General features: G+C 39.9%; 2 protein-coding genes across 3 annotated transcripts in view; one reads left to right on the plus strand and one right to left on the minus strand.

The window, feature by feature from the left end:
* The window catches only part of ZNF277 (zinc finger protein 277), a 62,852-nt gene extending 57,047 nt beyond the window's left edge, over positions 1–5,805 (minus strand). For both annotated transcript variants that reach the window (XM_062567024.1, XM_062567014.1), the window contains exon 1: positions 5,754–5,805. In XM_062567024.1, the coding sequence (XP_062423008.1) occupies positions 5,754–5,802 (49 nt within the window). In that variant the 5' untranslated portion in view covers positions 5,803–5,805. The remainder of the gene's footprint in view (positions 1–5,753) is intronic.
* Positions 5,806–6,123: 318 nt separating this feature from the next.
* Positions 6,124–27,836, plus strand: part of DOCK4 (dedicator of cytokinesis 4) — a 249,333-nt gene continuing 227,620 nt past the window's right edge. Inside the window, exon 1 of the mRNA XM_062583616.1 lies at positions 6,124–6,178. Within this exon, the coding sequence (XP_062439600.1) occupies positions 6,142–6,178 (37 nt within the window). The 5' untranslated portion in view covers positions 6,124–6,141. The remainder of the gene's footprint in view (positions 6,179–27,836) is intronic.

A 27,836-nucleotide genomic window follows, 5' to 3' on the forward strand; every position in this document is an offset into this window, starting at 1 on the left:
AAAGAAGGAGAATTCTATACCATCTGCTTATCTGAAAGGCATACCCTTATGGCAGACATCAAAGGCTACACAGATTTACAGTTTTGGTGGTTTTCAAGAAAACAAGGATATTCCCCAGTTAAAAAAAAAAGAAAAAAAAAAGGATTCAGAGAACAAGATGTTTCCATAGGCATAGCAGACTATACTGGCATCTGTGTTACGCTTAGAACATTCAAGAAAAAAAAAAAAAACTTGTGGAAGTGTGAGCTGGACAGATACTACATTTATACAAAGCATTTCTACATCTGTTACTAAGGGGAAAGATTCCTCTCTAGATAATAAAGAATTTTATATCTCCCTATTCATTCAGGTAATGAATTCTTTTCAGGTAAGAAGCAGATAGTTGCTAATACTGATACAGTTTAAAGGTCTTCATCAGCCAGCAAAGTGATGAACCACTACTCATGGTTGCTCAGCAACTACTCCAAGGCTAGCAACAGGAGGCCTGAGGAGAGGAGATTTAAAACAACTTAAAGGCTTTAATATGCAAACAGGTTATCATGTTTAAGTTGTTCTTTGGTCCACGTGCACATGCTTACCAGATAACTTGAAGCAGCTTACTTCTCCAAGAGCTCTAGTTAGTATAGAGACACTGACACTTGGTAGTTTGTTTATGTATCAAAGCTTTTATCTGCTAGTGAGAAAGTAAGAATTTGGCTTAGATACATGGAATTAAATGCAACTGTATGTCTACTAGTAGATAGTTATAAGAAATATACCTTACAAAAATAAAAGCCTTCTGTTTTCTTTTTAGACTATTAAAGTTTTATGAATTCAGAGAAAACCAAACTATAAGACTTTAAGTAGTATTGTTAGACAATACAATATATTCTACATTTGGTGCTAATGGGAGCTATACGTTCATGCTGAGGAGTTTCATGCCTTCTGTTTCACGCAAACGTATCTTCAGATGAAATTCAGTGCACATGCGTAATACAATTATCTGTAAAATTATGGCAGGATCACAGGCAGTGTAGATCTGTATTATTAAGTAATACAATTATTTATTTTATTAATTCATTATTATCCATTTACTGAAACACTTAAATTTCATGTGTATGTTCTCCTGTCATCAATTTTTTAAGAAACAGGCTGTGGAAGACTAAAAGTTCTAAAATCTTACTGTAATAGTTACTTTAAAGGATTTTACAATTTACTATTCAAACATAAAAAGTTATTTTATCAGTCATAACTAAAATAACTTCCAGTCCTCCGCATGGTCTATGTGCTTGTCAGACAACCATTTAAAATGACTATAAGCGTACATTTTTAATTGGAAGTCATAACAAATGCTCTTAAAACATTTTACACAATATTGTTTTAGGAGATTCATTTCTGCAATCATATTAAAATGAAACATATTGTACTTACAGAATTAAACACTGAACCTACAGTCCAGGTGCAACTGCTGGTTGTTGCTGTTCCTAATGATTAACCTATGTCATACCAATGTGCTTTAAGGAGCTCACAATGCCTACCAATAGAAGGAATCTCTTCCCCCCCCCACCAAAACACATAGCACTGTGGAAGCCCCATGTCGCTGAGAGCCAGGCACCTCACTCGGCATTCATACCTTGGTAAGTTTTGCCTCACGCTCTTTATTGCTGTTGGGATTCTATCAGGCCTAATGACATTTAGGAAGAACACGTGGGGCCTGAGATAGGAGATCACAGATGCAGACAACCAGGAGGGGTTGGCAAGAGATGGTTTGGAAAGTGGCAAGATGAGAGAGGTTAAGGAAACACACAGGAATTAAAGGAGGCACGTAATTTTTTTTTTTAATGCATGGAGTAGCAGGAGTGGAATGGGATACAAAAGCCATTTGCGTATGACAGTTAATAAGATGAAGTAAGGAATGCAATAAGACAGGAGCTGTCAGACTGAAGCAATAGTGTGGACAGCTGAGGCTATAAGCAGGCTGCCGATCAGCACATCCCTGAGCCCTGCACCTTATCACTGCTGTCTATCCTAGCTTCTTATGAAATCCTGCTCTAACTTTTGTGTAATCTTACTCTCTATCCTATGTGCATGAGTGCTGTGAAGTTTCAGTGCCAGCAACCAGAGAGACAGGCACACAAGAGAAGTCTAGCTGCCTGTAGCTGAGGAAGCGACTGCAGGCCATAGGGCTCATAGGTCTGGGTGTCAGCAGTCAAGAGACAGGGCTGTGTGCTGAAAGGTCTAAATGACAGCAACTGCAGAGATCATGCTGGAGGTGCCAGCAACGGAAGAGGCTGTACATATAAAATACACACATGGGATGTACATGTGAAAGGTCTAAGTGCCAGTAACTGAAGAGACCAGAGTATATTTAAGTTTCTGCAGCAAGTTTTAATCTTGTGTCTGTATGTGCAATTCGCAACTAACATCAAGCAGTACTAACCAGTGAGTAGGAAGAGATCCTTATTTGGAAAAATCAAGGTCTAAGCCAGTGACTGGGTAAGCGGCCCGAGGTCCAAGCATGGATATTTAAGAGATCTGTGAATGTGGGGATGCTTGAGAATCTAGAGAGTAAAGATGTGTTTTCAGTAGAGAACATCAATCCTGATCAGCTGGATTGGAGGAACAAGACTGGGCAAATGGTATTCTTGTTTATGTGAGTGCTGTCACTGTTTATGCAAGTTTGATAAAGGCACTGGGAGTCTTTTTGGCCAACCATTTTAGTTTTGCGCATGAGTGCGTGCTTAGCCTTGCTATTGGTGTGACTTGCAAACAGGAACAGCAGTAGCTACAGCCATCAATTAGGACTGAGAGACCCCCTGGGTGTGACAGTATTCTGAATTGGGATTCAGTGACGGGGAAAGAGGACTCTCTGGGTCCCAGAGTCCACTGGATTCAGCAGCTCTCATAAGACCCGTAAGAAAGGGAACTCTCAGTCGAGATAAAGTTGAGGCTGACAGCATTAGAAGAAAATACATTTCTCTGAAATATCCTCTAGGTTACTAGCTAGAAATGAAAAAAGTATCTTTGCAAGACCCATCAAACTTGAGTTTTCCATAGTAAAGTTAACACCCCAAAAAGTGGGACACAAGACAGCCGTGGAAAGAATAACATGCCTTGCTTTAACATGCTATGCTCTAGGAAGATAGTATTAAAAGGCATTTGAGCACATTAAAACCCTGAGTAGGAAATCATAACTTTTAGACTATGTCTATGTAGCTATGAAAGACATACTTCTGGAAGATATCTCATTTTAGAATTCACTGACAGACACTGTTAAAAAATGCTGATATGTAACATAATTAACGTAGACTACATAATGGGCTGCTAGAGAGAACTAATAAGAAAGGCACATAGTCCTGTATTAGAAAACAGAAGTGCAGGCTTTCCTGTCAATAAGAAACAGGAAGTCAGGAGAAAGTGTTATATTTAATGGTCCTATATCTTGTCTCCAAAGAAGCAACACATGTTCTCAGGTGGCATATGCAAGTTGTACATGAGGTTACTAGAGTGAATAGTTTTGAAGAAAAACTTCTGAAAGAGTTGGGATTTCCTCAAAACCAGAGGAATGATAAACGTCAAGATATTCTTTGCCTCCTGACAGATTGATTTATATGGTAAGATCTGATATCTTAAGTGACTGGATTCTAAATTAATAATTTTAGGAAGGATAGTTCAGTTACTTGCTGGTTTTGTCCTCACTCAAGGGAAGGAGAAAGACTCTGAGCAGCAGAATGTTGTGACTTCCAGCCAACATGTTGGCAGCGCTCTCACAGAGGTAAGGATAGTTTGGATGCACATGGAAGTCCACAGGCTGGGAAAAAAGTTAATTTAGCCTGGCAACAGCAATTGGTCCTATTATTTTGAATTGAAGGAGTCCACTTTCAATAGTGACTTTAATACATTTTGCCATCTTTCGCATCCAAAGGATCCACCTCAACATTTAAAGCGAGTCTGGGAATCCTAAGCAAAGCTATTAAAAGCTCAATGAGTTTTTGAATTAGTAATAGAATCACAGAATCATAGAATGGTAAGGTTGGAAGGGACCTCTGGAGATCATCTAGTCCAACCTTCAGCGTAGCCCCATATGGGGATTGAACCCATGACCTTGGCATTAGCAGCACCATGCTCTAACCAACTGAGCTAAACCTGCCCTCCAAATATGAAAAAAGTATGTAGTTCAGGTCTCTAAATTCCAATGGAATAAGTTTTTTTTCAAGCCAGGGGCAACGTCTTTACAAAACCTATCCGGAAAAATCTCAGTGTCTCTTCTTCTCCATAGTCCCACATACAGCGTCACACAAAAGACTTATACAGACACAAGTATATGACTTTTTAACAGTTACAGTAACACAGCTCCACCTGTAGATGCAATTATACTAGCATGGAAGTGCTGTAAAAGGGTGTACCTTTTCTATACGAAAAGTTTATGTGAACACAGTACAACATATACAAATAACTGCTTCAATTACTATCATAATTAAAATGATACTATGTATGCACAGAAACAACATGCATACTAAAGAAATAACACAAAAGTCACTTAGAAGATTACTCACTATAGAAGTTTTACAAATAGAAGGACAGATGCAGAATAAATGTACTCTAACAAACAGGTTTGAAGCTGCTTGTTTGCTCCTAACTTATCATTCCATTGTGTCTTTCGCACTATATAGGTGACCGAATAATTCAGGAAAACTTGGCAGCATTAGAGAGCAAAAGACAACCTGAATTGAAAAAATTTTGAACTGCTTTCCTCCTTTAAACATGAAAGAATGAAAACTAAATTTTTTGTTCTGCTTGAACAGAACCATCTCATAAAATTTCTAGTTACCAGGTGAGACTGATGATTTGACTGAGAAACATTTGCTTTAAACAGACTTACTCATCACAGAGATGATCTGGGCCTGGCAAGGTCTGCAGAGCAGACACATAACAGAGTAGCACATCACTGGAGGTCTTCCCGTTTTCAATCTGTTCCTTCCCACATGACCTGAACAAGCTCCTGCTTCCCAATACTCTGGGTCCTCATGGAAACATCAGTTAAATCTGGGGACTTCTTGTTTTTTACCTGAGGTGAGTTCTAGCTAAACTGTTTTAGAAGGGCACAGCGACATTTTTCCAGGCCTCTCATCAAGGATAGAGGACTAGATGTCCCCACAGTGCCTGACTTTCCCTGTCACCCAGCTTCGGCATTTGTGCTCCTCCCTGATCACCACGTGCCTTTCCTTATTTCTGGATATGTGCATGGGGAGATACAGATTTATTCTGGGGGTCAGAAAGCCACCCAGGCCAATGTCTGGGACTATATATATCTCCAGCAAAATGTGCTGTTGAACCTTCCTCCTGTCCCCTCAGTTTCACAGAGCAAAATCTGGGTACAGCAAACAAGCTGTCGTATTTTACAAAGAACAGGAGTGGCATCAGCAGGACCAGACAAAAAACACTTAAACTCTTTCTCCATCTGAAGTCCGGCCTAAACATGTGACTTTCTTCATACGATGGGGTCTGTTTGCGAGCTGCTGCTCTGATCAATTAACGACCACAGCGCTGAGCCCGCCTAACTTTTCTCTCAGCTGCCCCGGACGGGAGCTGTGCTGGCGAGGCGCTGGCGCCAGCGGCGGTCCCGCGCCGCGCCGCCCGGCCCGCGGGAGCCGCTCTACCCGCACGCCGACAGCCGCCCTGCCCCCCGCTCCCCTCCCCCCAACCCCCACACGGCCAGCAACGGCCGCCGAGCAACGGCCGCCGAGCAACGGCCGCCGAGCCCGCGCGCTCACCTGCCCGCTGCTGCGGGAGCGCGGCCCCCCGCGCCGCCGCCGCCGCCATGCCGCCGCCGCCGCCCCGCCCGGCCGCCGCGGCGCGCGCGAAGCCTGCTGGGGCTCGTAGTCTCCGCCGGCCGCGGGCGCGCAGGGGCGCGGCCGCACCGAGGCGCTGCGCTCCCCGGCGCCGCGGGACGGGGCAATATAACTGGCTGGGCGGCGAGCGCGCCTCAGTCCGCCGCGCGGGAGAACAATGCCTGCGCCGCCGGAGCCCGGCCGCCGCCGCCGCTGAGGCGCGGGCACGCGCGGCGGCAGCGGGAGCAGCCGGCAGCAGCCGGCAGGCGGACGCGCTCGCCGGCCGCTGCCGCTCCGCTCCGCGGCGAGGGGCTGCCGCCGCGCCGCGAGCATGTGGATCCCCACGGAGCACGAGAAGTACGGCGTGGGTGAGTGAGGCCGCGGGCGGCGCGGCGCGGCGCTGCCACCGCCCGCGGTGCCCAGTGTGCGGCGGCTGCGGGCCGCGGGGTCCCGCCGCGCGGGGGCGGCGGCCGCTGCCCGAGCCCGTCCGCCGGGGCGCGGGGCCGGTGCCGCCGGGGCGCGGGGCGGCGCGGCCGCGGGCTTTGTTGGCGCGGGAGGGCTGGCGGCGCCCCGCTGGCGGCGCCCGGACCAAGCGTCGCGGCGGGAGTCGCGACCCGGTGTGCCCGGCGCGGGGCTCTGGCGCCCGCCGCGCTCGGCGGGGCTCCCTGCGGCGCTCTGACGGCGCCTGGCGAGCCGCGGCGCCTCGTCCCGGGCAGCAGCGCCGGCGGGGGCTCTGCCCGCCGGGGCGCGGGGCCGTGCGCGTGGCGGGGAGAGCGCGAGGGATGCGGAGACCCTCGTTGTGTGCGCGCGTGGGTGCGCGCGCGCGCGACTGGCGGGGACGCCCGCGCCGCGGCTCCCTCCGTCCCGCCTGGAGTTCATCGCGGACGCTGCTGCCCTCCAAACGCTGGATTAACAGCGCTCGTCGGTGGGTTTTGTTTCCGCGACTTCTGTATTTGCCGGGTCGCAGCTGGGCTGCAGGATCCTGATGAGTCCTGCCGCCCGCCTTTCTTCATGGCGGCGGGCGGGGGCTTAAAAACCGCTCTGGGACTTCCCGGAATGGCATGCGGGATATTAGCAGCCAAGTATTTCAAGCTGCAGCCCTCGTCTTGGTCTATTTATTTATTTATTTTTATTTTTGAGCATAATGGGTTATCTCACAACTGCCACCTCCTTTCTGGAGGAGATGGGCTTATGAGCTAAAGATGATTCCCCCCCCCCCATGTTAAAAAGAAAAAAAATGATGCTTTACAATTGAATAAACCCAAGTACATCCTCCTGATTTGAATTATTACCCTCTGTTGCTAAATGATTAAGTGATATCTCTCAGATAAAAATTTCTGTGCTTAGTAAATCTTGTCAGGTACTTAAACATGAATCATTGTCCTGCTCTTTTCTTATGATGGCTTATGTTACTGAAACCTTACACCTGGTAAAGATGTACAGTTGTAATTTCTCAGGGGTCAGATTTCTTTGGAATAACCAGAAAAAACATAATTCATTGCAAGAATCCTCTTTATTCGTGCAAATATCATAGTCACAGGAAATATGCTTATTCTTATTTAGATTCAGTCTGTGTTTTTTCTGTAATGTGCCTTTCAAAGACTATTCAAGATAGTAACAAAAAGCAACTGTTCAACTGTTAAAATTTGGTTCTTCATTCCTAGGACAGGGGTGGTATCATAGTTCATATATGCCTTGCAAAATCTTGATATCAAGAAGCTGTTTAATCTTTTTCAGATACTGTTTTACATTACATGTTTATTTCCAGATTTTGAGTGCTGTCTGCAAAATCTTTGCACCCAACTGTACTATACACTGTTGTACTCTGTGGCAAGGGTAAAGGAGGCAAGAGAAAGTTGTCTTGTCATATATAATTCTCTAAACCTCATATTGGGTGGTTTTCATAAATAAAACTAATCTTTTTTTCAAAGATCTGTGTACATACACATGCACACTTTTTTAATGATGCAATTACTGTTTCCAAACTGTGTGTGTGTATGTATATATATTTAATACTGTTATATTTAACTGCTCTGGTAAAATGGGTGCATAATAAAAACCCCTTTGAGAATCCTGATTAGTTGTACCAAACATATGTATCCTTTGTATGAGAGCTCAGGGCTTGCATCAACATCAGACCTCATCTGCATTTTCAATCTGAATTTTGCAGCACATGCTGTGTGCTGCACATTTCTACTGTCACATGCCAAAATGGATGAATAACCAGGCAACAGCCACCTGGTTGCACTGAAGGGTTGCTGGTAACCAGGTGGCTGTTGCTCACTTGCACAGCCTGACCAGCTCCTCTCTGAGGAGTATTTAATACAAGTAACTTTTTTTTTCCTACAAATTTATGAAACTTATACCTTCTAGTTGCTGATAAATTTTAGTTGCTTTCCACTGATCAGCTTGGTTTACTCTGAGTTCATTTACTAGTAGATAAATTATTGCCATAATGAAGAACATTATTACTTCTATGGTACCAAGAGTGTTGCGTAGTTTTAGGGTTTTCTTTCTAAGGCTATAGACTGCTAGTCACCATTTTCCTTCAGGATACTGAAGGAGAAATAAGCTTTGGAATATTTTCATTTTTGAAAAAGTTTACTTTTTCTGGGTTTTGATACCTTTATTCTGTAGTCGGAAGGTTAAGCTTCTTTATATTCACTTTTGATACTACATTTGTTCTTGTCTAATGCAGTCAGCAGTTGTGTCAAATTACTGACAACATCACACAAGGGATCTACTGGACACTTACAATGAGTATTTAGCACAAAGCAGGCTGATAATGAGGGTAGGAGAGGTGACACTTCAGATCTACCAGTTTGATAGAATTAATGGGGGTGGGGGAAATCAAATGGTATTGGAGTTGGGCTTTTATTTTATGTTGTTCTATATGAATTTATAAGGTACTGCCTGAAATAGCCTCTGAGATGAGCCATTTAAGATTGTACAGCTATGGATGCTTTGCAGACACTAAATCAGTAAGTGTAGCTTTCAAAGACAGTTCTTGCTGGTTGATGGAAACTGGATGCTTTTTAGCTGTAATAAACCCCAGGAGTAAATGTTTATTTTGTTGCTATTGCTTGGAGTAAAGACAAAGGTTCTGTTAGATTGTCTGGATATGAAAGATCAGATTTTTCTTTGATCACCCGATACACATCCATGCCCTATCATCTATGGTTTTTGATTTACCTGAGTATGTTAGGATGCAGTTGTGCTTTCTGAAGTACAGAGCATTTTATATTTGTTTACTGAGCACATAGCTTGTCTGACTTCCTAAGAAAGGTATTTTTTCAGATTGCAATGTGCAAGACTAGAGAATAATTACACATAGTTGTTGAATGCATCATTAAACAGAATCTTATTCCAGATTGTGAAGTCATTCCATATAGCATAATATACCAGTTTAACTTGGATAAGTTGAAATAGCATTTGGTATTTTTAGTGTGGTTAAGTTATAAATCTGATTTCCCAAAGGGATATGAAGGATGGCCATCCCTGATTTTATAGAGAGAAGAATCAAACATTTAAATGACCGTTGTGGGCTGAGGTTTATAGGAGGGGAAAAAAGGCAAGAGTGTATTAGCTGATCACAGGAGGCTGATTCGCTACTGCGTAGACAAAAGCCAAATCAATTAGCTTATGCCCTGCTCTTTGGAGTTGCAATGGGATTAATCTCACTAGCAACACATTTGAAAGCTAGCTAAGGTATTTTAACTTCACACTGTTTTTTTTTTTTTTTCTTTCCTTTCTTTTTCTTTTTTTTTTTTTGACTGCAAGGTAGCTTTATCATAAGAGGGCTCAGTTTGTTTAGCTCAGCAAAAGAGAGGCCAAGATGCCAATGTGGCTTATGTCAAAAAGGCTATCTCTGTCAATAACCATGCTGGCTTCAGAAATAATGTTTGTTTAAATTCACACAAAAAGATGATTCCAACATCAGTCTTGCTTCACTCCCTCCCCAAACAGTACAACTAAAGCCTTGGATCTGATTTCCTTAGTTCTGTTACGTTGTTCTTGCCTCAGATTTTCATATGGAAGAGCCTGTATTTCTTGTCTTGTATTAATGACTGCTAATAATAAGACATGTACAAAATTTACCTTAAGCTGTCTAATCACTTTGGAGTGTGACAAGAGGCAAAAAATGCTGCCTCTTGGGACTCATGCAGCCCATTCAAGCTAATGAACAGTAGGAGGATGGTCTTTGTCCACTAGCTACACCTTGTGACTATTTGTGGGGCTAGTTACTTGCAAATGGGAAAAAGTGAGGTAGTATGGAGTACTGGGACTGAAGGTGGCAGGATATGCTGTACTCATATCCATTTGATGTATTTCTGCTAGAGTTCTATCTGTCTGAGACCCAAGACTTGGTCTTTACTATAGGAAGACTTTTGGTAGATGACACATTGCCCTGAAGGCTCTTATACCAGTTTAGGATGTCAGTTAAGGTGGTATTTTTTTTTACTGGTCTTCTATAGAAGCAATAACTTAAAGTGTTATATTATTATTATTATAGAGATCTTATAATAACTGCTTATATAAGCAGTTACTTAAATTCATATAGAAGACCACTAAAAATACTGCTTCTGTTTTTTAAAAATAGAATAATTGATCTAAATTTGTAGGGTTTTTTTGAGCTGAAAAAAAACCAGACTGCATTCTCATGGTGAGCAAAATATCAAGATTAACACTTTTTAAAAGCCACTTTGGTCATAACTAGCCTTAATTTCTGTGGCTGTTGATAGATCAATGCAATTACCTTAAAATGAGACTAAACTAGGATGGAGGGGTGTGTGTGTGTATGTATGTACACACAAAATTAATGACTTTTCAATAACTGCCTACAAAAATCTGAAGCCTCCAGAATGGACGTAATGTTTTGAACGTCTTTATCTTCTGAAGACAACTCAGACCTGGCTCGGCTTGTCAATACCCTCTCACAAAGAGCACTTCAGAGTTCTCATCTGTCATCTTTCCTATTTGCTATGCATATGGAGCTGTTAGGGGAACGTTACTTATATTGTATGTAACATGTAGTTAACTACTATATGTAGTACCATGAAATGATGATACTATAGAGACAGCTGTGTATTGATGACACTTCCCTCCCCCCCCCCCCCAATTCTATTGTTTTGAAGGGTTTTGGGGGGAATTTTTTTTGCTATCCTTCATTCAGCTGAGTGTTGGACTCGTGTGGCCGCTAGCTGGGTAAGGTTTAGTTGAGAGATCATTTGAGTTGTAAGTTAAACAGCATGAGGAATGAAGGCAAGAGTTCAGTCTGCCTGCTGAAAGGAGTCATTTCTATTAGAAGGGGCTAACAGGATCTATGACTGCTGCCTGAGCTTCCAGAAACAGATGATGGAGTCACTTTAACTTCCTTTTCTCTCAAGGAAGCTATACTCTGTTATTCACTCTTATGTAGATACCTGCTGCTTTTTGCATTGCTGCAAGATTGTGGACTGCCTTTTGACTCATGTCCTTGCTTCCTTATCCTTCAGCCCAGAAAATAACTTCTGTAGGAAATACGGTTACACACATGTAGACTAGTTCAAATTAAATATGCGTGTCTTATGTTTCCTAGTTTACAGATATTTGAGTGTAATTCACTGTATAGGCTTTAGTCTGTAAAATTCTCCATAATTTAAGTGTTCCAAACAATCAAGCTGTCAAAATGCTCTTCAGGGTTTTCCCTGATCCCAAGACTTAAATGTATTCAGCAGTTCAGAGGTACTTTCAGCAGAGTTTTTCACTCCTTGAAATTAGCTTTTCTTTATTCCTTTTGATATGAGAAAGCTTGAGGTCAAGGCTACTGGTTTTGTAGTTGATTCTGTGAATGTACAAGGAAATAAACTAAAAAACCTCTCAAAGTCCTTTCTAGCCTTTCTTTATGTGGTTCTACACATAAAGGTTGAAATGGAAGGGTATTGCTTCGCTGCCAGTCTGGTGTATCTTTTGTTACTGATGTCTATTTTTGCATGTAACTATGTACATTATTGAATGGCTTTTGTCTTTCTCTTCCTCATTTTGTTACAATGTGTCCTTTTTTGAAGAATTAGGCAGAATGCCTTTGCGGCGACCACTCCAATTCCCAACAATTTGGAAGCCAGAGGATTAACCTGGTAGAAAAATCTAACACTGTAAATCTGGAGATTGCAATCTTATTTTGGAGACTTGATCAATATAAACATAGAAAAAATAATGGCTAGAAAGGGGTTTGAGAGACTTATGCCACTTTCTCAAGACCAAATGAACTTTTCATCTGTCACTCTATAGGATGCTTGCCAGCATGTGCTAGAGGAGCTGTTTGTGGAGCATATGCAACTTCTGTAGTTGGTGCTTAGCAATTGTACTACTAGAAAGCTTTTTACGCTTGGGAAACAATTTTCTTATTATCCTTACCTATATGAAGACTTGCCAAGACTGTTTCATTTTCTCTGTACAAAATAGCCTCAGTTATTTCAACCATTCCTAGTAGTTCTCCGTGTTCTTATCACTGACCAGTTGACCACTGACCACTGACCATGTCCAAGGTTTTATCAAGTAAATCAGAAGAATCTTTTCATGTGTCCTTCAGGTAACGTGTGTGTGTGTGATTCCCAAAGTGATATCTGTTTCTTTTGCAATTGCATCACACTGGCTTATGTTAATCCTCCATATCCTTTTCTGTGGTAGCATTGTCTGTTGTTTGAAAATAATGCTAAGTTCCAGGTGCTCCACGGTGGATACAAGAACTAGTGCAGCTCAAAGCCATCTCTGACAGGGATGAGGGAAATGCAAGGGAGGGGTAATAAAATCAAGTCATGCAGTCCTATTGTGGACTGAGGCAAAAATGTGCTCTGAAGGACTGCTAATCTAAGGATTTTAAAAAAAAAAAAAAAAAAAAAAAAAAAAAAAAACAACCAACCAAAAAAAACTACTGAGAGAACAGGAAATAGGTCAATTTAGCTGTTGCACATGAGCCTGAGAAACTTTCCTACCTAGCTACAAATAACTGCTAAAACTATTACAAGGGAAAGTGGGTAGTCTGTTTACCCAGTTCTCTAGTACACTGAGCTTTTTCAATGATGTGTGAACAATACAAATAATAAATGAGGTAATAAACCAAAAAGTTTGTTACTTAACACAGTTCAGAATAAAGCATTGGAAAAAATAGCTTGAATTCATTTCTGCCTTACTACTTGTATTACTGGATAGTATGTGTGTGATGGTCCTGGAAGCAGGCAGCTGATCTGATGTGGTCAGTAGGTACATGATGAGCTTGTTAAGTCCCACTTCCAATCAGCTGTTTGGTATTTTTCAGCTTGTCTTTTTTTGTTTGTTTTCACTGTTTTATTTAAGAGCTGGTTGACTTTGCTTTTTCTAATATGTGTATGCACTTTCATGAATAATTTGCACCAAGTACATGTGAACCTGTATATGCTGTATATGCTATTGGCAAGAGGTGAGTCTTAATTACAGAGGAGTGGGTCTTCTGTAGTTTACTGAAATTCTGTTTATTTGATTACTTTTTTAAAAATAAAATCACTTACTAATACTACATAAGTCATTGATCACTTGGGGGGGTAATGGTTTGAATTTTCAACCTAGTAGTGAAATTGCAGATTGCAGTGCAAAAAGCAATCAAGTACTTTAAAATGCCTTATATTGACTTTTTCTCCAGAATAGTGTAAACAGCTAAACATGTACGACATGTTTCTGTAGGGGAGGATAGGAGGATGTTTTTCAGGGAGGTGGCCAGAGAATTCATTTGTTTAGGCTTCTTATTTCCTTGCATAAGCTGCAACTTCTGCAGCTAAGTTTATGTATTATGAAACAATTGTTAATCAGCAATGAGTAACTGCTTGATTCCTGATAACATATGGTAGATTATGACTATTAAATAGTATTCTCTTTATATAGTGTTTTCCTAGATAACAAATGTTGCCTGTAAAACACAAGACGCATGTTCTTGAGGGAAAGCTCATACAGGTGCTTTTAAGTGTACTGACATCCCAATTTTTTGAAAAAGTAGCCTTGGGAAATTTAAATGCCATCAGTGGTTCCTAAAGCTACATCTAGTTCCATGGGTACAACTGAGATATGTTCCCTGAAACTAAATGATATAGAAATGGATTATAGGTTGTAAATTGGTAAATGTATCCACGATGATAGGAGCTTGACTTGCAGTTTCTGTCTTGGCATGGGATTTAGAATTGCTCCTTTCCAATGTTAACTATTTTTCTTTTTTAAAAAAATCATAATAAAAAAGATAGTGTTAAGTATTGGAATTGGTTGGATGGTGGTGGAAATCTGAATACATTCTTTTGAAACAGTTGACTGGACAATGGTTATAGGGCTACTGTGTTATCCACAGTTAATAGTGGAAACTTCTTTAAACACTCTTCATTATCTGTCTGCTATTCCTTTACATCCCCACAATAGCTTCCTTCCTTTTTCAGTTTGTAAAACATAAGACAAAAAAAAGAGGAGGAAATCCTAAGGGGGAAATAAGATGATCGCTGTTCTGTTTCAGTGTAAGAGGGCACGAGTCAATGCTGTGCAGAGTTCATTACTTTAGCTATACTTATTTCTTTTCCTCTTCTCACCCACATCAGGAAAAAAGGAAGAGCTAATTACAACTCAAACCAAAATGACATTACTTAATGTTTTCCTTTCTTTCCCTTGAAATAACAGAAGGCCCAAAAGCTAACATTCCTCTCACTGGGCCAGGTAGTTCTGAATATTCAGCTGTGTTGAACAAATGGACTTACTCCTATCTTTCCCTGTATTTAAATAGGTAAAATAAGAGTGGAGAGATATGCCCAAAGATTTTTTTTTTTTTAGATAGATATAATAGCAAAATGTTAATGACAGTAGTAAACATATCAAGTTATACATTTTCCAGTTACTTACATGGCTGGGAATGTAATAAGTTTTTTGAAGTATTGAATTTAACAGCATGGTATGCATTATTACATCTCTTTTTTGTAAATATTATATTAAAATATCACATTGGAAGAAGAGATTTGTCTGTAGTCTTTTCTGTGTACAATTTAGTTCTTGTAATGATTTAATTACCCCAAAACTCCAATTTATTGGTAGACAGAAATACTGTTCAAAGTGTAGTAAAAATGCTGAAAATGGGTAGAAGTTTAGTACATTATGGATTTTAAGAGAAATATGCATTTTTCTTGTGTCTGTTGGTTTGGTAATTAGATATCTTTGGAGATTGTTTTGAGATGCAACATGTTAAATGATTCTGAGGAATTTGAGGTAATGGTCTCTCCAGGTTACAATAAGGAGGAATATTGAAATCCCTAGTGCCATAGTCATCTGCAGAGTTACTTTTTAGCTGCTGTCTGTATGTGCTTCTGGAAACAACTGTGGTGTTTTTTCCACTGGAATTATTGTATTTGAAAATAAATATTTTTTTCCCCAACCTGAGTGATTCTAACCTGCTTTAAGAAATAGCAGAGAAGAAGCTGTTTCATATCCCCATTTTCTGCAGGTATTTAAAACTTGCTCTGTCAGTGAAAAGCATTGGCTGCCTGGCAGTGTAAATGATGAGTGGTGTCAGTTTTGCTGCTGTTCCCTGTTCTCTTGTTCAGGTCCACTGTTTTTCTTATCTTCAGGCACAATAAGTCTGGTCACACTCCAAAAATTCACTTGGAAGCCTAAGACTGAAAAATATTGGTTTAATTATATTTGTGTGCAAGAAAAATGGGTTTTGTTCTACTTCTACAAGGACTTTGTACTGTTGAGTAAGCTAGAGCTTGATTAACAGTGCATTTAAATAATGTGTGCTTATTTTGAGCATCTTTTAAAACATGTATAAAAACACCAATTTGAAAGTGTAGAGGTTAATTGTCACACTTTAGACAATTTGTACTTATTACTCCCATCCCTCCCCTTCCTTGATTTCTTATAGAAGAAGAAGAAACTATTTAATATATAAAAGGGAAGATAGTGTAACTTCATTCAATCATTATGAAAACCTGAGAAATTTCTCTTACAAATAGATATTTGCTTGGACTTTTAATTAAAAATTTATCCTCTAGCGCTCTCTTTGAGCAGCCAGATAACTGCGTTTAAAATTGGGGCCTAACTGTGGCTCTGAAATTGATAGTTGTGCCATCTTTCAGTGCATCATGTCTGCATGTCTATTCCTCAGCAAAAAAGACCAAGTAGGATGATGGTGTAATGCAGGGTGTTTGGTTTTAGAGAAGCAGAGATACAGAATAAATTAAACAGCAGTTGTTGAATAAAGTCTTTAACTAAAAATTCTAGTTTGCTAGTTTAGTCTATGAAGTAGATTTATTGCTTGCAGAACTGTCATGGGTTTGGTTTTCTGTTGCCCTGCCTTAAATACCATTTATACTTTACCTACTTGATGCAAAGACTTGAAACTAGTCTGCAGACCATAAATACTAGGTTTTTAATTAAATATTTCGATATGCAGCAGCTTGCTTTTTTTTTTTTTATGGAGGGGGAGGTTTTGTGTAGAATAAAAACATGCACAACTGTAGTACCATATGTTAAAATAATTCAGGAAACTCAGAATAGTGTATTGTCTTCAGTACATGGCAAAAACTTAGGCAGAATGTAACTGTCACGAGATCTGGACAGCCTTGTGCAAACATGCCTGCATGACTGTGGCCATATAGTCCTCCCCCTCTCTCAGGCTAGTCGCAGCTTTTGTGATGAATGGTTGAGAAGAGCTGATTCAGCTAAAAACTTGGCTTTTTTTTTTTTTTTTTTTTTTTTTTTTGCTCAGAGATTTCTGCTGAATCAGCACCTCTAACTGGGCTTGGATTATCTCCCAGACTACTGTTGCCAGTGCTGGTGGTGGTGGGAAGGACTAAAGGTAGCAGGACCCTGGTGCTTTTGACTGGTCTTGCCTTGAAACTGCAGCTTTACAGCTGCTTCTGGTGCTGCTGCCGAGCTGTCCTAACCTGCTGCTGCCAAATGGAACCAAGAATTCAGCTTAGAGAAAGTGTGTATTACATGATTTTTGTTCTGTACCGAAATTAGTCTTGGACATAAAATAAGCACTACCTTAGCACAGGAACGAATGTTTGATTTGCCTCTTATCTGTGGAGATACTGGGTACTTCAGTGTCTGTTAAATGTGCAACAACATCCTTACAACTTGTTTTGTGTGGTAGCCAAAGTTAAGGGATTGCATATATAGTATTTATTATTTTTTCCCCTCCCTCTTTTTGAAGTTAAAGAATAGATATGAACTGATTCTAGTATTTTAGAAGCACTTCCATCTAAAACAATCCCTGAGTGTGTGGTATGCTTGGTGTATAGAAATGTATGAGTACAGGTACTGACATGGGATATAACCTGTGCGTGTATTTTCTCCAAATTACTTCAAGTTAGCAGTCACCTTGTTTGTGACATACTTCCAACTAAGTGTGTTTCCAGTCTTCTGTCAGACAGGGTATCCAATTTGTTGTGTCTTCCCGCTGTTAAGCCCTACCACAAAGAACTGGAAAGCAGGGCGGGAAGCTGCCTGTTGTATGTCTGAATCGTTGGGATGGCTCAGATCCAGGATTCTGACTGAAGAGTTCTGTAACAGGGTCTTAAAATATGTAATGTGTCTGAAATGTGAACATGCCTTTTTTTTTTCCTTTGAAGTCTCCCCTGAATCTTTGAAATTATTAAAGGAAACAAACAGTTGCTGTCATGAATCTTTTTTTTCTTTTTTCCTTTTCAAGTGACAGCCTAGCTAACCTTGGCTTTCAAATGTGTATATATGCTCTGTTATGAATCTACAACATCAGTTTACAAAACCGAGTGCTTAAAACTGGCACCTTGTTTGAAAGGATAGATATGAAGACAACTTAGTGATATAATATTTGGGTGACTTGGAAAAGAATAGCTTAATCTTATCAGATGTATATTTAATAGAAAAACTATTTAGCCAGGTATGACTTAATTCTATATAGAACTTCAGAACATTCATCATACAGTATAATTTTTCCTGTGTAGAGGATTTGATTTATAGAAATCTATTAATGTGTATTTCAGTCATAACTTAATGCCAGGCAACAGTTTTTAAAAAGTTATTTTGAATCAGCTAAAAAAAACCTTCTGTATTCTGTGTGGAAGTTGATTTAATGAATGTGAAAAGGAATTTGTGTAGTCTGGTATGTCATGCCAGCCCCAGAGTAGTGAAAGGAATGCTGTGGCTTCAGATGTCACATTGAAATACTGGTACTGCTAGTGTAAAATATTGCAGCACATAAACAGTACGATGTACAGATTTAAATACAGATTTAAATGTACAGTTTTTGGGGTGGAAACAAGAGTTTATATAAAACTTTAATTGTAATATCATATCTAGCTGCCTTCATGAAGGCCGCATCATACAATCCTGTGTGTGCATGAATAGCACTTGGCAGACTTGTCTGGCCCTTGCCTCTCACACCATCATCTACAATGATAGTTTAGAACTATCTCTAACTTCACCGTTCCCCCACCATAAAGTGTACCTGTGCTTCTCCTAAATAACATGACCATTTCTGGACTTCTGGTACAACATTAGTGTTGGACTAGTATTAGTTTATTTTCCTGGAAGTATGAAAACTTAGATTATTGTTCACAGTTGCATGAAAGTATACATAAAGATCTTATACAGATTGTTTTGTGGTTTGTTACAAGTTACTTAGGGACTCAGTTTCCTGAGTAACTAAAAGCAATGTTTTTACTGTAAGTGTGTATGCGATGTTTTTAATGTTTTGAAACACTGCATGAGGCTACTGCAGGATCTTTAGTCAGAAGTGATGGGAGACTTGGATAGAGGTGGGCCTCGGAAGTTAAGACTTGGCAAAGACAGTAATACAGGATGATCAGTACTGGATGAGGGATTATGGAGTCTAAATAAGTGATAGTTAGGGAAAGAGGTCAGGATCTTAGTTCTTAGTACACTTGCATCTAGTCATGAAGTAAGATTTGCAAAAAGGCTTCTAGGAAAGCTACCAGTTGGAAGGGAGGGAAGACGACTTCTAACTAACGAAAAGTATGAAAGAGTGGGAAGCCTTCTCTGTGCTCCACTGGTAGGGTGTCTTTTTCTCACATCTGCTGCCCATCCAGTACGGAAGCTATAATTAAAGTGTTGTTGCAAAACTCACAGAATTTTGACAGTCTTTTTAACTGGTCCTTTCTAGATGTGCTGTTGGGGGCTATGTTTTGGAACAGATATGTAACACTTCTTACAGTGCTAATTGGTTGTCATTAAAGCATGCTTCAGAAACAAAAAGATGTCAAACTCTTGAAGTACTTGAGTCAGCTTGAATTTCATGGCATTTTTTGTTTAGTTGTGCAGTTCTAGGTAGGGACCGCAGATTCAAACTTTCTGTAATCAGTTGTGTTTATCTTAGTTTGTAGGTCATGCAGGTTTTAGTTTACAGATAATGACTCTGAGACTCTTGAATGTTGCTAATGAGCTTTGGGCTAATCAAAAGTGCTTGTGCTGTGGTACTAAGTAAGCTTGCTGCCTTCTGAATCAGCTATTTCTGACATAGAAAATTCTCCCTTCCAGAAGGTCGCTTGGAAACTTCTGGCTGAGAAGTCTTAATTGTGACCTAAGAAGAATGTCTGAATCAAGAGACCTCAGGATAATGCTGTTTCTAGATTCTGTACTTGCAGCTGTTTAGGGGCTAATGCATTAGTAATGAATAGACAGTGTTTAGCTGCGATTTCAGGATCCAGATGCTTATGTGACCTACAGATGAATGAGACAGTGGTCAATGTTGAAAGATAGATATTGGCAAGAAAAGATTTGTTATCTTTAATGCTGCTTCACCAGGGTAGTGGATTCCATCAGTATCTATTCCTTATGGATATCAGGTTTGAATTTCATTTGTAGGTGAACTTTCAAGTGGCAGAAACAATCTTGATGAAATGACATGTTCAGTTAGCCTTACAGAAATGCTTTGTTCGTGGTACAAAGTATTTGCATTCCCTGTACTGCATCTGCACCATCTCATTTAGAACTGGTGAAATGTACGGACTAGCAGAACTTGTGTACCCAAAATACCATTTATTAAATAAAATGAAGGGTATATATTTGTTCAGACTGATGTTGAACTAAGGTTGATCGCACACTCTTAAGTGTGTGGGTTTCTTTTTCTTTTCTCTCTCTTTTTTTTTTTAATAGCCTACTGCTTGGAGCCTGTGTCCTGGAAATGCTGGCAGTTTTATTTAGAAAAGAGGGTGAATGTGTGTGTACGTGTATACCAGTATGCTCAAAATGCTGTCAAATGGTGATTGCAGAGAAAGTGGTGGCAGTTGTTGAGATCTTGTATTATCATGGATGGTGTGCGGCAGAAGTACAAAGAATGCCCATAATGGCCGCTTCACAAACTTTTTACTGATGAATCATCATGAAGAGTTGACTGTGTTCTTCAGTTCCTGTTCTCTTATGCAGTTCAGTTCTGTAATTGTAAATATGTATTTGAAAACGATTCCTGTTTTCTTGTCAAAAGTATAACTTAAGTTTTACAGTAATACAGCTGTGTGTTGGGAGACGCACTGGTGACCTCACTAAAGATTGAATTCAGGCCACTTGGCTACTGTCCAAATGCTCTGGCAGCTTAGCTACTTGACCACCTGCTTCTGTTTTTTCCTTCCCTTTGTAAATCTGGGATGTTAGTTTACTTTCTAGCATCTGAACTTTGCCTCTTGTAAAAAGAAATTAAATCATTTTAAGGTCTGTGCTCTAGACCACTTGGGTCTTTGCAGCTCTTTCAGAGTAGTCATTTGAATTTTCATTAGCCATTCAAGCATGGATTTATTGAAAAAGAATGAAGACAATGATAGCTTCTACATCTGTCTTCACTGCCTTACCTGTCTCTCGCACTTTGGACTACAAGACATAATGGGGGCTTTATAACTCTGTTCAATCACACTGTAGCTCATGCTCTGCACGAAACCTTCATTATCCTCAGTGGAGAATGTCCAGATAGCATTGACACAATACTCTAGCAAGACTTTAACTTAAGCTGCCTGCTTTGAAAGTTTTTGTTCATACATTTTCAGCATGAAAAAGTGTATGTGGCCAAAATCATAAACCTGACTTGACAGCATCATAGTGTAAATGTTTTTTCTATGTGTGAGTCTCTTCTAGCAGTAGCAAGCCCATAGTAGTTGGAGTACCAAATGGAGTCTACAGTAAGGAGTTACACTCCCACCTCTATCACTGTCCAAGTTACATGACCTCGCTGCCTGGGTTGTAAAGCAGGCTGTTGCTGCTGGCTTGAATGCCTGAGTGCTGTTATCCTCTGACATAACTGAGATACTTGAAGTTACTTCTGTGACTGGATGCTAAAAAGAGAAAAGGGTTCTCTGTTCTGTGACTTCTCGCTGTTTAAACACTGCTATTGGTAGTCTCTTAAATTTCTATCCAGTTTTTGTTCAAATGCAACCATGATGCAATGACTCTAGTGCACACAGATATCAAGAGTGAATTTACAAACTATAAAAATCTCAGTGGTTACTTCTGGTATCAGTGCAAATGCCAATGGTTTGTTTTTTGCATTGTACTTACCTAATGCACTAAATGTGCAGACAAACAAGTCATGCAGCTGCATGCTATGTCTGTGCTGCTGCTGTTTTTGAGGACTGCCTCTCAACAGGGGAAGGGAAGGGAAGGGTCCTCCTGAGGAGGTGGCAGTTGTGCAGTTGTGTCAGATGGAATATAGCAATACTGCAGAATCTGTGCAGATGGTCAAAAAAGGCAACTTTTATGTGGGTTTTCTTTCATTGTATTATTTAAAACCAGAGAGAATTAGCATTTTTCAAAAGATGGCTCCACTGCACTGGCTGTCTTTTGCTGGTTCTTCAGCTAGAAGAAAGTGGGCTTAAACAGTCACTGGCTCTGGACTTGATTGGTATATGGGTCAGCTGTGCATGTACTTGCAAGATTGGCTGGAAGAGTATAACACTGTTAGCTTTATAACATTGTTAGCTTTATTACTTGTTAGACTGATTTGGGTGACTTGGCAATGCTGTAATAGGGACTTCCACTTATCTATTAAAGAACTTTGAATGCCAGCGCCTTCCAGGGTTTAAAGAAAAAGATGTGCTTACGAGCCAGTCTAACATTTCTTTGCACTCCCCTTACAAAGGAGGGGAAAAGAAAGACTGAAGTTAAAGAATATGAATTGAAACAAATTTGGAATGCTTTTTGGACTTGGTCTTGAACATTCAGAATTAGGTGCAAAAATGTTGGGCTTAATGTCCTCTGATACAGAGGAAGACTCTTGGTGGTGTCTCTTGCTTACATGACTTCTGCTTTGAGTCGTAAAATATTGTATGATAGTTGCATATCCTGAACATTGGAAAGGAAAACATTGCCTCTTTGAACTGTTTCCTGTTGGTCTCTTGTGCAAATTGCATACTGTCAATTAGTTTGTAGTCTTGGACAGGGGATTTTTTTTTAATTCACTATAGTATACAGAATGTGCCACTAAGTAGTGGACTGATATGTTCTGGTGATATATCACTGCAGATTTGGAGTAGTAATACTTGAATTAAGTTTGCAAGTAATCTCCATGTCATCTCGATATGGTATCAGCAGGTAGTTAAAGCATTCAAACTCCCTGAAGATTTTTTACTAGCTGTGTGCTTAGAATATGTGGGCTAAATTCCAGATATCCTTATGTATGTCTCTTAGGAAGAGGTAATGAGATACGGAAAATTATTTTGGTAGTAAATCAACATAAAGCCCAGTTGCACTATATGTAGCAAAAATACAGTGCCTTTATTTCTCAAAATGCAAAAAGCTGGAAACTCTTAAATACAATTCATAGTTTGTCTTGTTCTGTTTTTATCTTTTCAACCTCTTAGATGGCATTTTGTCCAAATACCTAAGTTCTTGAGAGAGACATATTTTTACCATCAATACAACCTCAATACTGAAGAAAAACTTAGCTTTCTATGTACACTAGTAGCAGTAGGTTCATTTTTCCTTTTCATTGTCAAAGGCAGTTAGAAATGTAAAAACATTCAGACTGAGAACAAACCATTAGTTTGTCCTGTCCTCTTTTCTTACTGACAGAAAAACAGGGTTGTTCAGGTGTTGCCACTGGGGGAAGACTTGCTCTGGTTCTAAAGATTTGGCAGCTGACTGTCTTGCAGGGCTTTGAACATGTCTAAATGCCATTTGTGAGCTACTGATACTTTTTAAGCCCTTCAGAGTCTCATTCTCAAGCTGCTGAGTGCAGCAGAGTAAGTACAGGAATAAATCATCATTACATTAGTTTGCTGTGACATATCTTAGTGTGAATGGGCAATAATTTAGTAGGGGGTGGCAGTCAAAAATACACATTTGCTACAATGAAAAATGGTGCTATCCAAGTTAGCTGGTTTTCTGGGATGCAAGCTTCTTCAAGGTTTGGAACCAGAAAGGCCTTGTTATCCAAAGCTTACTTCATGATAGACAGATCCCAAGTACCTAAATAAAACCAAACCCTGTGATTATCCATTTCTGTCAACCAGACTAAAAGCTTGCCACTTGCTAGGGGTAGGGGAGGACAGTCCTTGTTGACCTACAAGGTAAAACTGCAATTTCTTCAATTAGATGTTCCACGATGCCAAATGATTAGCTTTCCTTCTGTCACTGCTTAAAAAGGATGGTTTTATAGCCAGATTACAGTATATATTGAATGAATTCCTAGTCTAACAATAAGGGAAACTTAAATTCACTCACTTTTATTAAGTGTACTGTCTTGAATAAAAAGTGCCCTGCTTATATAAAAGATCTTAAGTTCAAATACTGCCTTAATGGGATATATTTTCCTGCCTAAGATTTCTCTGGAAAATGTCCAGTTATCCTAAGCTATTTCTGAAATGCCTTTTTGTTGCTGATATTCCTATTTGATATAAAGATTTTTGTTGGCATCTGTAATGCTGAATTGGAGTTATCACTTAAAGCAAGACCAAAGCATTTTTTTTTTCTGACAATAATACTTGCAATTACTTACAGATTTGGCATAGTGAATATGAAAAGCTTACTCTTCTTTAAACATTGGCATATAGATATCTTTAATTCTTAAAGCGGCTGTTTTAGAAGTTTGCTCTAAAAATATTCAATATTCTCTTTAAACTGCTCGCTTCCCACATGTTTATTAAGGTATAAATATCTTATTCTCCTGGTACTGGGTTTTGCTGTGAAGTCTAGAGTTTGTACAGACAGCTTGTTAGCTGTCTCGGTTGCTTTAAAATTAAGGTTGCTCCTTTTTGTTATAGCAAAGCAAAAGTTTTGTTGGTTTTGAGCAGTACGCTGCTTAAGTTATTTCTGATGTACCATGTGAAAAGAGAACTTGAAAAAGTTCACTGCTATTTTAGTTTAGATGTCTGTTTTCTATGGAAGTTTCCTCATCAACTACGTCCATGACTTGACTTGCTTGTGCTCTGCACATACTTTGGAGGTACAAGCTGGGAACAGATGTGACAAGTAAAGAGATGGTAAGTAAAGATGACTCTGAGTTTGAGGAGAAGCAGCTGGAGAGCAGGCACATGGGAATGGAAATAGCCCAGGGAGCAGTTTAGGTGAGGAGGGTCTCAAGGATATGAGTGGCAGAAGGGTCTGGGAAGAAAGGTTTTAGGGCAGCTCTCTGCCTCTGGTGGCTCTTGATATCTGCTGAAGCACACAAATGAGGGAGGGGATAAATGATCCTGGAGCATCATTTGCTGTCTATGGTTTGACAGCAGTCCTCTGTTAGTGTATGTCAAAGCACTTTACAGTGGAGATGTTATTTCCCCTTTTCACAGAGGGAGGGGAAGTGGCATCCAGTCCATCTGGCTGGCACTGAGCAACCAGGAATCCAGGTACTCCCAGTTCAGCCTTTGCATGGACACTTCATGTGCTGCAGAGGCCCCAGGCTGCCTGTTGCCCTTAGCAGCCTACACCAAGCAGGTCTGCTCAGACCTTGTTTAACCTCTTCCTCAGTTAACTTGACTCTACTATCCTCACTTTCTGCTCTCTTTAAGAAGTTTTTGCATGCCACGCAGCAGGTTACCGCAGAGCGCGGTGACAGCAAGAAGTCAGTGGGACTGATTTGGGGAAGTAAGAAGACTTGGAGTTGTGAAAGTGGAAGTTAAGTCAAGTAGGACCTCTAGGAGGGGAAGTGAGAACAGACTGATGATTAATGGGCAGATGCCAGCCCAGGACTGTCGGTGCAAACTTATTCTTTTTGTTTGTTCATGTGCTCTCTGTGCTCCCTTGTGCGTGTGGAAGAGCATGGGCCTGGTTGCAGCCATACTCTGGCCACTTCCCCAGTGCCTTGCCTGAGATACCTGGGTGCCTGACTTCTCAAGGACAGGCAAAATCAAGGTTGTGAGAAGTGATGGAAAGCAGCTGGGAAGGCAGCTCTTCCTACTGCCTCTGTGTACCAAGGAAAGCGTTTGAAATACCTTTTGATCTAGAAAGTATGGGGAAGACATGAAATTCCCAATTTAAATACTTTATATTCTTTTCATTAATAGTTCTTAGAGTAACTTGAAAGCTATCATTAAACATATTTATACAGTGTCTGTTATGACAAAATCCTGGGGCTTTTAGGTCTTACTGTAGCAAAGTGTGTGTGTGTGTTTTTTTTCTCCTCCTTCCTGCTTCCTTTAATCTCCACTGTTATCCGCACCCAGGATCTATACCCAGTATACCTTAAACTGGCCGCAAGTAATATTCAGAATTGTGCCTATGTAGTCAGATGTCAATTCTGCTATAGATACTTTTAATTGGATATGTACTTTAAAACTTGTAGCATATTCTTATTTGAGTAAAATTCTTGCTACTGCAGTATACAAGCTGGTGACAACTCCCTTGTATGTGCTGTCACAAAACACTCATGGTAGAGTATAAGTTATACTTCAAGAGCTGCCTCAGTTCTGTCAGTCATCAAGTGTCAGTGTGGGAAGTCTGACCTAAGGCTATACTGGTTAATTGCTGAGGAAAAAGTTTAGGAAAAAATGAACAATATGGTGTGGCAGAACTTAGATGAACTTTAGACTCTTGTTTCAAATATCCCATCAAAGCACTTGTATAAGCTACAAATAATTCTAAATTAACCTCTACTGCATGCTTGATTAGACGACCTAATAAAGGTGTGTGTACGCTGAGGTTTGTGTGTCATGGGTTGCTCTTGGGGGGCAGCTGGGAACGGAGGGGGGAGAGTCCTGGCAGGGCCTTAGGGCAGTCCAGCGCGCCAGGGATCAAGGCTTACCCAGGGGATGTCTCCCTCTGGTCAGAAATGGTTGGTCACCTGTCTGCGTTTCACGTAATGCAAAATGCTGTTACGGTTTTCCACTAGCCTAAGTGAACTTAGTGGATGTGATGGAGCACACTTTGTTCTTTGTTAAAGTTTTGTGAATCTGAAATAGTGTGAGTGAAGAGACTCTATATAAACCCATAGAAACAGAAGGGAGACTGCTACTGTAACAACAAACACATAATGAAACAGGGCATTGAGCAAAATTCTTAGAAAGAGATTCATGAACAAGACTAGATGGATGTTCAAAACAACTGCACTAGTTTTCCTTAATGTAGATGTGCTGTTTTAACAAATCATTTTATTACAGTACTGTAACTTATAATTGGCAGCTTTTCTGGTAATTAGTAGGAAATGTCTTATTTGCATAAATTGCTTTTTAGTATTAATGAGTTATGCATATACATATGTGCAAATTATAACATTATTTACATCTGTATGTAATAAAGTACTTTTTTGTTAACATAATGCATTAACATTAAGTCATGAAAGCAGACTACTAAAAAGAAAACAGCTACTGAGGTCTGCAAAGACTTGGGAAAATACAGTGAACTCTCAGCTAATTTGAATGACTGCTTGATCTCCTAAAACTCCTAAAAATGAATTTAAAGATTTGTTTTAAAAATTAAACTATACCTACATTTCTTTCTATGAAAAGAACAAACTACTATCTGCTGCTTTGTAAAAACAAATTGGAGGAGAATTTTTTCCAATGCCTCTAGCATTTCTTGCTGTGTCAGTGTATACATAATACTGAAGTACTGATTTCTTTCTTTTTGGAATGGGCTTGTAGGCTACAATGATTCAAATCATTGACAGAAATGAAGTAGATTCTTTGTATTTTACAAACTGGAACTCTGATACAGATCAGCCCTGTTAGATGCCTTCCCTGTCTGGATTTATTTAATCTCTGCCAATATTTCTGTAAGATATGAGAGAGCCTTTATCTTATGGAAGAATAAATGCCAGTCTCTGTCTTTACAAATTCTTTGCAGAGAACAGTTGTTCTGATACAGTACACATTGCCTCTATGCATTCAACTAGAATTTTTATCCATGAAACATGGAAGCTGTCCTAAATTTTTGAGTTCCTTTGGAAGGAACGTATGCAATGTGCATTCTTTCTCAGAACCACAGTAGGGTTTGTTTTAAGTGGCCGTTTACCCAAGCAAGTATATGGCATATAATCGAAGAAATGTTACTCTTTCTATTTTCAGGGATTTTTTTTTCCTGCTGCTTTCTGCAGAGAAGTGTGAGTAGATGGCAGACTTTAATGGGCTCTTTATGTTTCTTTTCCTGCTACATGTAATATAAAGCTTCCTTCTTACTGCATGTTGACAAGCATCCCATTATATAAGGCTTTCTAAAATATGCAGGTGCCACACCTTACTTGCCTTTCCTATTTTTTTTTTTCCAAAAGGTTTTCCTAGCTCTTAATTGCTAATTGTATGGAAGCCATTCTTGGAGAATGGCAATTTTAGGGGTAAGCACTTTAGTTATATTTAAGTGCAAAATATAGTACATTCATAACTTCCTCATTTTGTTCAAACTTAAATTCATTGGGATAATATTTATGTGTTAGTAGTAATATATCTGGCTCTTGCTTTGACTGAGTCAAATAAGTAGTATAGTCATAGACTTTGCATGAACTGATATAGATTCTCTTGAGAGGCATTTGTTTAACTTGCAGCTTCTGAATTTACCAGGTCTGCTTCAGACCTGCTACCAGGTCTGTAGCATCTAAATTGTAAAATTCACTCTAGATATTCACAC

Source organism: Rhea pennata, chromosome 1, assembly GCF_028389875.1.
Source record: "Rhea pennata isolate bPtePen1 chromosome 1, bPtePen1.pri, whole genome shotgun sequence".
Lineage (NCBI taxonomy): Eukaryota > Metazoa > Chordata > Aves > Rheiformes > Rheidae > Rhea > Rhea pennata.